The 12,600-nt window shown below is 38.1% G+C and overlaps 1 protein-coding gene across 1 annotated transcript; it reads right to left on the minus strand.

Annotated features, from left to right (window-relative positions):
• Nucleotides 1-300: 300 nt before the first annotated feature.
• Nucleotides 301-840, minus strand: LOC132352330 (small ribosomal subunit protein eS24-like). The gene has a single exon (XM_059902772.1). It carries the CDS (start codon nucleotides 807-809, stop codon nucleotides 417-419), a length of 393 nt encoding a protein of 130 aa, XP_059758755.1. The 5' UTR covers nucleotides 810-840; the 3' UTR covers nucleotides 301-416.
• Nucleotides 841-12,600: the final 11,760 nt, after the last annotated feature.

Genomic DNA, 12,600 nt, shown 5'->3' on the forward strand with positions numbered 1-12,600 from the left:
TGAAGTTAAGTCTAAGTTAATCAGTTTGACTATGTGCCTTTGCTTTTTAAGTAATCTCTATGTTGATCATTAGTGAGCTAAATTTTCTACTCTAAGTTTTAGATGAAAAACTATTTAAGCCACATGATAAAATAAAAGTATTTTATCAAAATATAATACTGGCAAAAGTGGAATAAAATTAACACTATATTTAGTTTCCCTATCTTTTCTGAGTGTACACTGGGTTTGAGTAAACAGGGTGCCTATAAATTTTAAAATTATAGGTAAAATTAATTCTCATTTGATAAGTCTGATAGAATCTTTTTTTTTTTATGTAAAAAGTCTTAGTTTATTAACTGTCTCATGAAAAATCTGCACAATCACCACAGACACAGTCACTGCAGAGTCTTTATTCCTTCTGTTGTCCAATCTCCAGCTCACTTTTTGCCAGCACCAACATTGGCCTTTGCAGTCCCCCTGACTTTCTTCATTCTGTTCTTGCGTTCCTTTCGCTGTTTTCTCGAGGTCTTTTTCTTCTCATACAGGCCATGTCTTGCAAGCCTGTGTTTGGGCTCATTCTTCTTTGCATAATCCAAGGAATCGTAAATCATGCCAAAGCCAGTTGTCTTGCCACCACCAAAATGGGTTCGGAATCTGAACACAAAGACGACATCTGGTGTGGTCTTGTACATTTTGGCTAGTTTTTCCCGAATTTCTGTCTTAGGTACTGTTGCCTTCCCAGGATGAAGGACATCGATGACCATTTGTTTCCGCTGAAGTAGTCGGTTGGTCATGAACTTCCTTGTCCGGATAGTTACCGTGTCATTCATAATGGCGGCGGATCTTCAAGCAGCCAGGAAGGAAAAGAGCTGATAGAATCTTTTTGGCATACTTTGCTTTCCTGAAATCAGAAACTCAAGTTCAAGGAGACAGGGAAAATTATAAAAGTTTCTAAACTTAAGAGCATAATTATATATATTTAAACTGGATGATAATGGATATTAAATCATTATGGTATTTAGATTCCACTGGATACATCTAAAAGGGTGATGTAACAGTTTCACACTTAAATGTCAATATTTAGAAAATACCAGAAACTGCATCTTTTTGCAATTGTCTAAATTATGGTAAAAAATCTTTGAGGTCATTTTAAAAATACATAGGAGGGCAAAAAATGTTTGAAGACCATATCCATAAGCCCAGCATCTCTCAGACCTGACCTTCTTCCCAATGGTCCCAGACCACTCTGGGTGCTGACCATCTATCACCACCACATGGCTACATAGCCACTCACACTAGATTTGTAGGATTCAACTCCTCTTATTTGCACTTCTATCATAGTCACTACTGGATTCTTCCTAGGGCTAGTCTTAGAGTCAGGTGTTCTGGGTGTGGAGATAAGAGACTTTCAATGCCAATCTAAACAAAAAGTGAATGAGACGATTAGTCAAGGAGGTTTGTGCCTCAAGCACATTTGACCTAGGACTGCTCCTGACCCATTTGATCTTTTTAATGCTGGTTTTGTCAGTTCTTGCTCTCCTTTACAAGTTGTGTTCAGTTTATTTTAAGAAATATTTATAAAAATCTCCTATATACATGACATACATGTACTTTGTGCATAGAGAGCTTATATATCATTGCATATATATTTTGAACATACATATTTATATTGTATGTACATTAAAAGGAAAATATAAGTGAAATAAATTGATTAATATGCTCCTGAAATTTCTTCCAATTCAGAGTTTATCTTTTCAATATTACTTTTTGAGTCAGAGTTTTTCATGCTTACGTCTTTCAACACAGTGTAGGATTTTCTTTCAAGTTGCTGATACTCTTTCTGCAAGTATCTGCTCGTTTTTTTCTTGACTTTATGGAGAAGTTGTCAACAAAAGATTTCAAACAAGATTCATGATCCTTCTTTGAAAGCCTTCCTTAAATAGTGTGTTTACAATGAAGGTTTGCAGTTGTTCAGTCATGTTTCCATAAATAATAACCAACTTTAAGTATGTGCATAAAACAACAACCATGTTATAACTGCTGTCTGCCTGGCCACCAGTGATCAGAAGATACCAGCAATGATAAAGGCTCCCTGATTTCAGAAATGATAAGATGTAGGGGGAAAACTGTGTTTTAGATTTGATCTAATATGGTAGTATGAAAGAAAGAATCATTAACTTTCTCTAGGATGGTCTGGGTTGATTCTCAGAGGTCATACCTGAATATGTTTTTGTTCATTTGTTGTCTTATTGCTGGATAGGCCTCCATCAGGCAGATATGGGAGGGGGAGGAGAAAACATGGAGACATGGAGCAACAGGGCACAGTGGGGTACAAATGAGTTGGTGAGAGCTTAAGGTGAGCCTGGAAGCCACAAGGAGCCTAGATCTCAAAATAAAAAGCTTAGACTCTGTTGGGAAGGTAACTATGAGCCACTGAAATTTTAAAGCAGTGTTAAGATATTAAAACCCACTCCAGTTGCACAGCAAAGGAAAAGATTAAGGGATATATTTCCAGAGAGCAAGGAAAACAGGAAAGTCTATTAGGCAAGAGAAAAATGCTGCTGAATCGAACCCCACCCCAATTCAACCCAAGCATGCATTAAACCTTTAAAACCAAGAAAAGAGCTTTATAGGTACTCTCCAGTAGGAGGCCAGCAATAGGAACTAGATAAAGTTCTTGTTCTCCAGAAAATGTATTAAGAACTCAATAAACATTTGCTGACAGGAGGAGAGAGAGAGAGAGAGAGAGAGTGAGAGAGAGAAAGAAAAAGAAGGAGGAGGAGAGGTAGTAGTAGTAGAGGAAGGAGAAGGAAAAGGAAGAGGAGGAATGGAGGGAAGGAAGGAAAAAAGAAAGAAGGAAGGGAGAAAAACAAAGAGAGAGAACTTTTAAAAGAATCAGCATTTCAAGTAAGAGATGCTATTTGCATTTTGAAAGTTTAGAAAGATTATAATAGATGATAGAGGAAGACATCGAAAAGAATTTTTTCCCACAGGGCGAGGTTCTGGTAAATTTCTTCATGCCTCCTTCTACATCTTTACCCTATCTCTATTTACTCACATCAGGGTTAGAATTAGGATTTATTTCATTCTCTCCTCGGTTTCTGAGACTTCAGTTTTACATATGTTAGACTTTTTATATCATTCCATAGTACGTTGAGGCTCCATTCAATTTTTTCAACCTTTTTTCCTATGATTCAGATTTGATAATTTTTATTAATCTATCTCAAGTAAACTGATTTTCCTCTGTCATCTGCAGTCTACTGCTAAGCTACAGTCTACTTCAGTAACTTTTTAAAATTTTAAGATATGGTATTTTTATTTCTATAGTATCCAAATGGTTTTTCATTATCTTTGCAGAGATTTTCTATATTTAATTCATTGCAAACATATTTTTCTTTACATCCTTAAGCATAGTTAAATAGTCGCTTTAAAATCTTTGCCTGCTAATTCTAACACCTTGCCCACCTCAGAATTTGTCTTTTCTCTTGAGAATGGATCATATTTTCCTGGCTCTTTAAATGTCTAGTTATTCAGGATTGTATCCTCAACATTGTAAATATTGTGTTTTAGAAACTGAATTCTTTTATATTCCTCTGAAGGTGTAAATTTCTGTTTTAGTAAACAATTACTTGGTTGGAGTCAAACTGAAAACATTGTCTCTTGGAAAATACCTTAAAACTTAGTTCAGTTCTTTAATATTTGGCTGGAATCTGTCCCATGCATGGTTTGACATTTAGCCAGAGATTTGGGCAGATTTTATAACAGAACTTGGAGCTCTCCCTCTCAAAGTCTCTGGAATTTCCCCTTCATTTGTCAATATCTGTGGTTGCCCCAACTTGTCCTCTGGTTCTTTAGGCCAGAAAAATTGAAAATTTTCTTTTAGAGTTTTAGTGACATCTTGATGCCAATTTTGGCCTGCCCTCAGACTAAATACTATTGGAAAATGGGTAATTCATCCATGCAGTTTGCTTTTTTAAAGTGTCAGCTTCTCTCCAGAATCTGCCTGCTTTTGTTCATTCTCTCATGCCTTTAGGTCACTGGTTTTTCAGTTTTGTCCAGAACTTATAGCTGTTACCAGCAGGAGGGTAAGGCTCAGTAGGGGTTACCCAAGCCACACTGGAAGGGGAGGTCAGATTATGACTAATCCTAATTATGATTTATAATTACTTACTGAGCCTTTGCTCAGTAAAGTAATTTGCTTGGTGATTAATAAATAGATAGATATATGGTAGATGATGATGATAGGTAGGTAGGTAGGTAGATAAATAAATAATCTCATTTAATCCTACAAGAATCCCAGGGGGAGGAAACTGTTATTGTTTACATTTTACAGACAAGGAAATGGAAGTTGAGAAAGGCTAGAGGTCACACTCCAGTAACAGATTCAAACCCAACTGTTTTAGAGTCCAAAGTCCAAATTCTTATTGCTTTAAGGAAGAAAATTAGCTCTCTCTACCAAAAGGTGCCCTGAGGCACCAAAGATGGCCCCAGGCAGGTTTCTCAATCAGAAACCAACTTTAAACTAGATGATTGCAGGTGCTTAGAAATTCATTTCCTTACTCACTTAAAGCAGTGTTCCCCAACTTGGCTTAACAGAAGGATCACCTGAGGGGAATCTCTGACTACAGATCAGAGACATTTAATCAGTCTCCAGGGGCAGGGGGTAAAAATCCAAATATTTAACAGGCTCTCCAGATGATTCAATGTTCTTCCCAGTTTGAAAACACTTACTTAGAGAAATGAGCACCTGGTACCCAAACACTTTATTCACAACTGTGTTTCCTGGTATAAATAATGACGATAATAAGAAATGCTAATTATCACCTAGAGCTTACCTCAGGCGCAGCAGGTTCTTTTCTAAATATTTTACATGTATTATCTCCTTTAATCCTCCCAGCAAACCTGTAAGTCACTACTGCATTTATGAGGAAACTTGCCCACAATCATACCAGTAAGAAGAGGAGCAGAGTTTAACTAGGCTGTTTGATTCTACGACCACTCTTTTTATTACCGTACTATTTCATTTCCACTTGTCCAATCTGCCACAACTGAAACAGTAGGGAAGGGGGCAGGGCACAACATTTGAAAGAATGACATAGCCGAAGGACATGACATAAACTGATTAGAACCAAATGAGTCCAAGATGGCAGACAAGTCAACTTCCACTAGACCTTGATCCTCAGTATATGCTCACTGTAACACATCAGCAAGCTAAATGACACACCCACCAGCGTCATGACAGTTCCAAGGCCACCATAAGGATCAAAAAGTGGACCAATTCCTTTAAATTGGTGGCCCAATTCCTTTAAATCCCTGCCCCTTCCCGAAATAGCTGGAATACTCCTCCCACTCATTAGCCTATGAAATTACCCACCCTTATAAAAACTGACAACCCCCATACCCTGGTGCCTTTCTCACCTTCTGAGGTGGCCCACACTCTGTCTGTGGAGCATGTTTCTCTCTAAATAAATCCACTTCAGGACTTCCCTGGTGGCACAGTGATTAAGAATATACCTGCCAATGGAGGGAACATGGGTTTGATCCCTAGTCTGGGAATATCCCACATGCTGTGGAGCAACTAAGCCTGTGTACCACAACTACTGAGCCTGCACTCTAAAGCCCATGTGCCACAACTACTGAAGCTCGTGTGCCCTAGAGCCCACAGGCCGCAACTACTGGGCCCAGGCATGGCAACTACTGAAGCCTGCACGTTCTGGGGCCCATGTGCCACAACTACTGAACCTGTGTGCCACAACTACTGAAGCCCATGTGCCTAGAGACCATGCTCCACAACAAGAGAAGCCACCACAGTGAGAAGCCTGTGCACGTGACTGAAGCTCGTGACTATAGTCGTTGCACAGGCAACGAAGAGTAGCCCCTGCTTGCCACAACTAGAGAAAGCCTGCGCGCAGCAATGAAGACCCAACACAGCCCAAAAAGAAATTAATTAATTAATTAAATACAATTCTTACCTATCACTTTGTCTCTCACTGAATTCTTTCTGCGATGAGACATTAAGAACCTGAGCTTCCTTAAGTCCTGAAACCAGGTGTGTGATCTCAGTTGGAAGACTGTGGGTTTTGGCCAGGTTCGAGTCCCAATCTGAGTTTTGGATGGGTTCGAGTCCTGGCACACATGTTCAAGTCCCAATCTGAGGTGCATGGTTTCACAATCACTCCTAAAAAGAAGTTTGTGTAAACATGTGGCCACAATACATATTTCCTAAGGGCCAAGAGTAAAATTCATAACTCAGCCTGGAGACAGTCCCTTTTCCTTGTCTGAACTCATTGAAGCTTTGGGTCGTTCTCTGGGCAGTGTCAAAAGGTCCAGCTTCTTTGATTACTTTCAGCAGGAAGATTGGAGAAGAGTAGGAAGGAGCACTGGAGAGCACAGCCAACTGATTCACAACCTAGTTATTTCTACACACTTACAGTAGCAGCCCCTGCACTAAGTGTCAGTGTATAAACCAGATGAGGAGTTTACAGCCTAAGGAAAGAGGAATACAACAAACATGATGCCAACTACTGCAAACTGACCTATTGACCACATGCATAGTTCTTAGGGTCTTTTATAGAAAATGGTGGCCACCAAAGAAGTTTCAAGTAGAGAGAGTCAGCCATTTCCAGACAATAAGTTATGCTTAAAGCAAGTCAGACCAATAGATGTTTATTAACTAAAATTTTATTAGCAAAGCAAGTATTAAAAAAAAATTCATATGACTTCTGTAGACTGGAGAAGGCCTCCATTCTCTTCCCTTTCAGATGTTTTAACCACTAACTTGCATGAAAGGCTCATTTTAGGACAATGCCAAGTTTCCAGAGGCAGGATTCTGTCACCCTGATAGCCTGACAGAGTCTAGAGTTCATGGCTACAAACCAGACCTTTCAAGTGCAGTCCCTGAGGGTACAGTCACAAACCTTGCTGGATTCTTATACCCTATTTATGCTATTTATTAAACATTCATTGGCTATTAAATTCCTTAATTTCACAACTGACAGCTCATTTTCTAATATTCCCCACATTAAACAACAGGCTGCATTTTATGCAAATAGAAACCTATTTGACATCAAATATGCTAATTAGAAACAATCTGTTGTTGATGGAGATGTGGATAACTGGAGGGCCTGCAATAGCTACCTCTGGAGTGTGGTCCTTTCTGATAGAGTGCTTTCTGACCCTTCAGCTGTACTTAATTAGCATCCTAGCTGACCAGTCTTGACCGTGCTTTCTAAATTAATCCCTGGATATGGGCTTAACCTAAATTTTACGTCTTATAATATCAGACCGTAATGTTAAAAAACTTTAAAGATAATTCCACTAACAACAACAAGAAACTAGAAACTGGTAAGCGCTATAAGGAAGCCAGTTACAGGGCGTTTGATTGAGAATAAGAAGGGAAACCCATTTCCTCTCACCAGGGACCCAAGAATGGAGGAGGCAGGGAGACTCAGGAGTCAGGGATCTCCTTTCCTGCTTTTTTCTCCCAGTCTTACTGCCTCAGTTGTCCAGAAGTACAAGCAGGGCAGAGCGGAGAATGTTCGAGGGAGTGTAGATAATAGGAATCATTAACAGTCAGAAGGGACAGGTAACTTGCATGCCAGGGATCAACAGGAAAGCTTCCTGAAAATACCCCAACTCATACCTTCCCCTGCCGCCAACAGAGCTGGTGTAGTCATCTCAGTGGACCTTAGGTGCATGGATTCCTTCTTCTCAGAATGCAAACAATTCTACGCTCTCAGAGCCCTTTTCTGCACAGACCACCTCTAACTGTTGTGTCTGATGCCCCCTCCACCATTTCTCCTTAACTCCTTCCCCTCTGTTTAGCCTCATCCAACACTTCTCTATGAAAGCCGTCTCTGGTCATTCATACTTTCCAACACAGCTTTTCCTTTGTTTCCTAGTTCCTAAATGATGACAGAGAGTGGATTCTGTTCATTATTATACTTCCACTGGTGGGGCTTTTTTTTTTTAACAACAAAAAATGTTATGTTCTGTATGCTCATTATACAAAGAAATCAAGCAGTATACAAAAGAATAAGGATTAAAGCAATAATCACCTTAAATCCTACAACCCAAAGAGAACTATGGTCAGTAAACAAACTTTCAAATATCTTACTACAAATAAATACACATAAATTTGTATAACTTTACATAAACAGGGCCTTATTATGCATGTTAATTTTATCATAGCCATGTTTTTTTAAATACATATTTTGGCTTGCTTTCACATTCATACATTCTAATATAATCAAACATGTACACATATATGGATGAGTTGTTTTTAATGAAAACATATGAATTCTTCCTTTCATCTTGCTTTTATCACTTAACAATGCATTATGGAAAATCCTCTAAGACAGTGGTTTAAATTTCATTCTTTTTAATGTCAACATAATATTTCATGAAATTACCAGGGTTTATTTAACCATTCTCTTAAGGAAGGACATTCACTTGTTTCTAGATTTTGTTTGTTTGGGTTGTTTTGGGTTTTTGTGTGTGTTTTGGCACTACAAACAATATATGAATACTTCTTTTACATATATATCCTTTATATATTGTCACTTTTATTTCTTTGACTATACAGGAAAAATCTGCAGGCCATTAGGGATTGCTTTAAAATTTCTTACAACCACAAATAAGACTGCAACAAACATTCTATTCTACATCTCTGATTGTTTCCTTAGGTTAAGTTCTGAAAAGTTAAATTAGTAAATTAATGAGGTAGAACATCTTCTTAATGCACACTGCCAAATTTTTCTCCAGAAAGACTATGGTTGTAGCTTTTTCAATCTTTCTAGCAGCGTAAGAGTGCCTATTTTATAGCACCCTCCCTAGTACAAACTATTCTTCATTTCTTTATTAACGCTGTCTCATAAGAGCATCCCTAATCATAATCATCACTCTGTGTGTCCACACCTCTCACCAGATCCTGAAATTTTGACATTCAAATGCCAGTGGTTTACTTTTTCTTTTTTTTTTTTTTCCTAAGGTGACACTCTCTGTGAAGTACCTTTAGTAACTTCTGGAGCAAAGGAATTCCCTTTTACTCTGGAGCAGTTTTCACTATTGTTGATTACAATCTAGTTTATATCCCAAAACAACCAATAATTTTATCTTCCAATAGACAACCTTTATTCCTTGAGGTTTCTAGCATTGGTGAATATAAACTACCATAATAAGGGTGTCTTCTTGATAAAATACAGATAATATTGAGCTGGAAGAGGCTTAAAGTCTTCATTTCTTCAAGACTTTTGCTTCCCAAGGATATCTGGAAACTAAGCATCCATGAGAATTTATTTATCCCAATGATTCTCAAACCTAAAGTCCATCAGAATCACCTGAAGGGCTTGTTAAATGACCTGTTGCTGAGTCCCAACCCCAGAGTTTCTGATTCAGTAGGTCTGGGACCCGGTTCCAGAATTTGCATTTCTAGCACATTTTCAGGTGATGCTGATAATGCTGGTTCATTAGGAACACTTGAGAACCACTGATGTCTCCTACCTCCCCACTCCCTGTTTCGGTAATAGAGCCAAGTATTTAATAGGCCTCACCATGAAGTTCTCCTACTTCTCTATAAAGTGTCCCTCTTTTTTCTTAGTTCCGTCCTCTGTGACAGTAAAGAGCAGCTGATCAGCACATTCCTCATTATAACCTTTCATATCCTTGAAGGAAAATATTAAGTTTTCCTCATTCTCGTTTCACCCATCTAAAGTCCTGATTCCCTCAGCCTTCTCTCATAGTCATATATCCACCTGCTCATCATTTTTATGGCTCTTCCCTGAAGGCCATTTTCAATTTCCACCCCACTCCCGTCCCCATCTCTGTTACTAAGAGGACATGAGGGGAAGGGGATGTGCCAACAGAAACCTTGAATGCATAACTTTGGGGGCTACTCCTCCAGATCTTTAAAGTAACTTCACAGAAATCGGTAATTTTTTTCTCAGTTCTTTATGTTAAAAATTATAGTGTTACATGAAAGGGTAGAAAATATTTGTCACTTTCTTCATACTTATCCAAACATAATCAGCTGCATCTTTTGGTACCAAAAATATCCATTCGTTTATTTAGTCCACAAATATTTATTGAACACCTAGAATGTGCCAGGCACTGTGAACACCGTATCTGGTGGATGTGGTATTAACTTTTGGTCAGGTCAACTTGTTTAGGCAGGTCCTAACCACCTGAGAATGTGGAAAATGTTTCCACAACTCCACCCACAGTATGGCCAAAAAGATAATGTTTAGCCACCCACAAGTTATTTTAGCCTCTTCCAAATCTACTATGTTCATATAGAAATGAACCTAGATTATAATCAACCTTCCATTATCTACAAGGAGGTAATAATATTTTCTATTATTCAGGTTGGTATGTTATTAAAAATAATCATTTCTGTTTGTCTTTGAGGTGTGTTCTGAAACATGCATATTCGATTTAATGCTGTCACGGCAAGCACTGATTAGTCACAAACTATGTCTGAAACAATCTTAGTCCTCAAATGGTGGAAGGAGAGCGACAGCTCTGTGGGTCTCTTTTATAAAAGCACTAATCCCATTCATGAAGGCTCCACCTCATGACTTAAGCACCTCGAAAAGGCCCCACCTCCTAATACCATCCACGGGGCATTAGGATTTCAACATATGAATTGGGAGAGAGGGGGACACAAGTGTTCTGACGATAGCAGAAACATTTTTTAAAGGTTACTAGATGATTTTCCCCTACCCTGAACACTATTCTGTACTGTGAGGCAGCAAAAACTTGCATGGTAAACTGCATTGTGCATTCTCCGTGCTATGCATTCTTGCACCATGCTTGTGGTGTTAGGACACAGGATGGTTATCAGTGAGCCAGGGAGCACTCTTCTCAGGTTACCCTGTGTGGTGTGCTCCACATATGAATTGTTTAATCCTCTTTCTACCAGTTATTCTGGCTTCTGATGAAAGGGTTTTGACTCCTAATGCCCAACAAAGTGTATGCAAATAACGGTGCTGAACTTATCTCAAGGAAACAACAACAATAAAACCATCCCATGAAATGGGAAAATGCAACTTTTATGATAGCTTGAGTCTCCTTCAAGGAAATGACCATGGAAAAGGAAAGAAAAATCTGTAGACAATGAGGGATTTGTGCAAACGCTTTAACCTAACAATAGGCGCCAGACATCACCTTAGCTGACGCCAGTCTGTGGTTTCCGAGAATTTGAAGAAAACAAGGAGGATTGATTTCCAATGTGCAATACCAGGGCCCCATTTCCTTAGGGGCTGTGCTAATCCTATCTTTTCTGATATTAATTCCATTCCTTCCAGGAACATATGGACCACACCCTGAGGGGAAGTGAGGCAGGAAGTGAGCTCAGAGGCAAGCCTTTGAACTTAACACCCTCCAAACTAATTTTGAAAGCTTATATGAAAATTCCAAATATAGTACTAGTGAATTAAATTCAACAGTACATTAAAATAATAATTCACTATCACCAAGCATAATATGTTACAGTAAAGTTATTAATATAACATTTTAAACGTCAAAATAAATAGGAAATATAAGAGTACATTAGGAAGAGGTGTTTGATAAAAATTTATTCCTATTCTTAACTTTAAGGTCTCTAAAAATTAGGAATAAAAATCTATTTTCCTATAATGAATACCTATTTCAAATCAATTGGTAATATCATAGTCAATGGTAAAATACTGTAAACATTTCTATTAAAATCTGAATGAAGCAATAATGCCTACTACAATAATTATTACACAAAAATCCCTCTTCTTTATTCAAAAATATATATTAAGTGCATACATTTTTCTAGGCCCTGGGGGTATAAAAATGAACAAAATAAAGTCTGTTGTCTTGAATGTTCTCACCAAACAAAAAGATATAAAGATATAGCTATTGGAAAGGAGAAAGAAAATTATTGTTACTTACATATCATGTAAGTTTATGTAGGCAGTAGTTTGTGTGGAAAATATCAGATAATAAACTGAAAATGAACTAGAATTAATAAGTGAAATTAAAAACATAAATGCCTCCAAATTAATATTGGGAGGAAATGTTATGCATAAAGTAATAAAAAGATAAAATAACTAAGTACCTTACCAAGGAATATGCAGACACCAGAATGAATGTGAAGAGTAATAGAATACGCCACCCCAAAATATGACTCTTTGGCATATGGATTATTTGGGGCCAGACTACTGAGATCCAGCAAAGGCAGGGCAATCTATTTACCTCTCCCTAACTGCCTAAAAATAGACCACAGTTGACTCTTGAACAACTCAGGGGTCAGGGGCGCCAACCCTTCATGCAGTGGAAAACCTGCGTATAAATTATAGTCTTCCCTCTGTAGCCACAGTTCTGCGTCCATGGATTCAACCAACAGTGGATCATGTAGGACTGTAGTATTTACTATTGAAAATAATCCACATATAAGTCGATGCACACAGTTCAAACCATGTTGTTCAAGGGTCAACTGTAGAAACAACCCCTTTTATAAAGGAAATTTTCATTTGTAAAGGTGTCTCCACACCCAGAAAAGAGCTACCCCTGAGATAATCCTTATCACCTGAGACTCTTACCTGCATAAGACAACACTTATTTACCACCTATTTTCTCCCCTCCCCTTCCTATATA

The sequence above is a fragment of the Balaenoptera ricei genome, chromosome 18, assembly GCF_028023285.1.
Source record: "Balaenoptera ricei isolate mBalRic1 chromosome 18, mBalRic1.hap2, whole genome shotgun sequence".
NCBI lineage: Eukaryota > Metazoa > Chordata > Mammalia > Artiodactyla > Balaenopteridae > Balaenoptera > Balaenoptera ricei.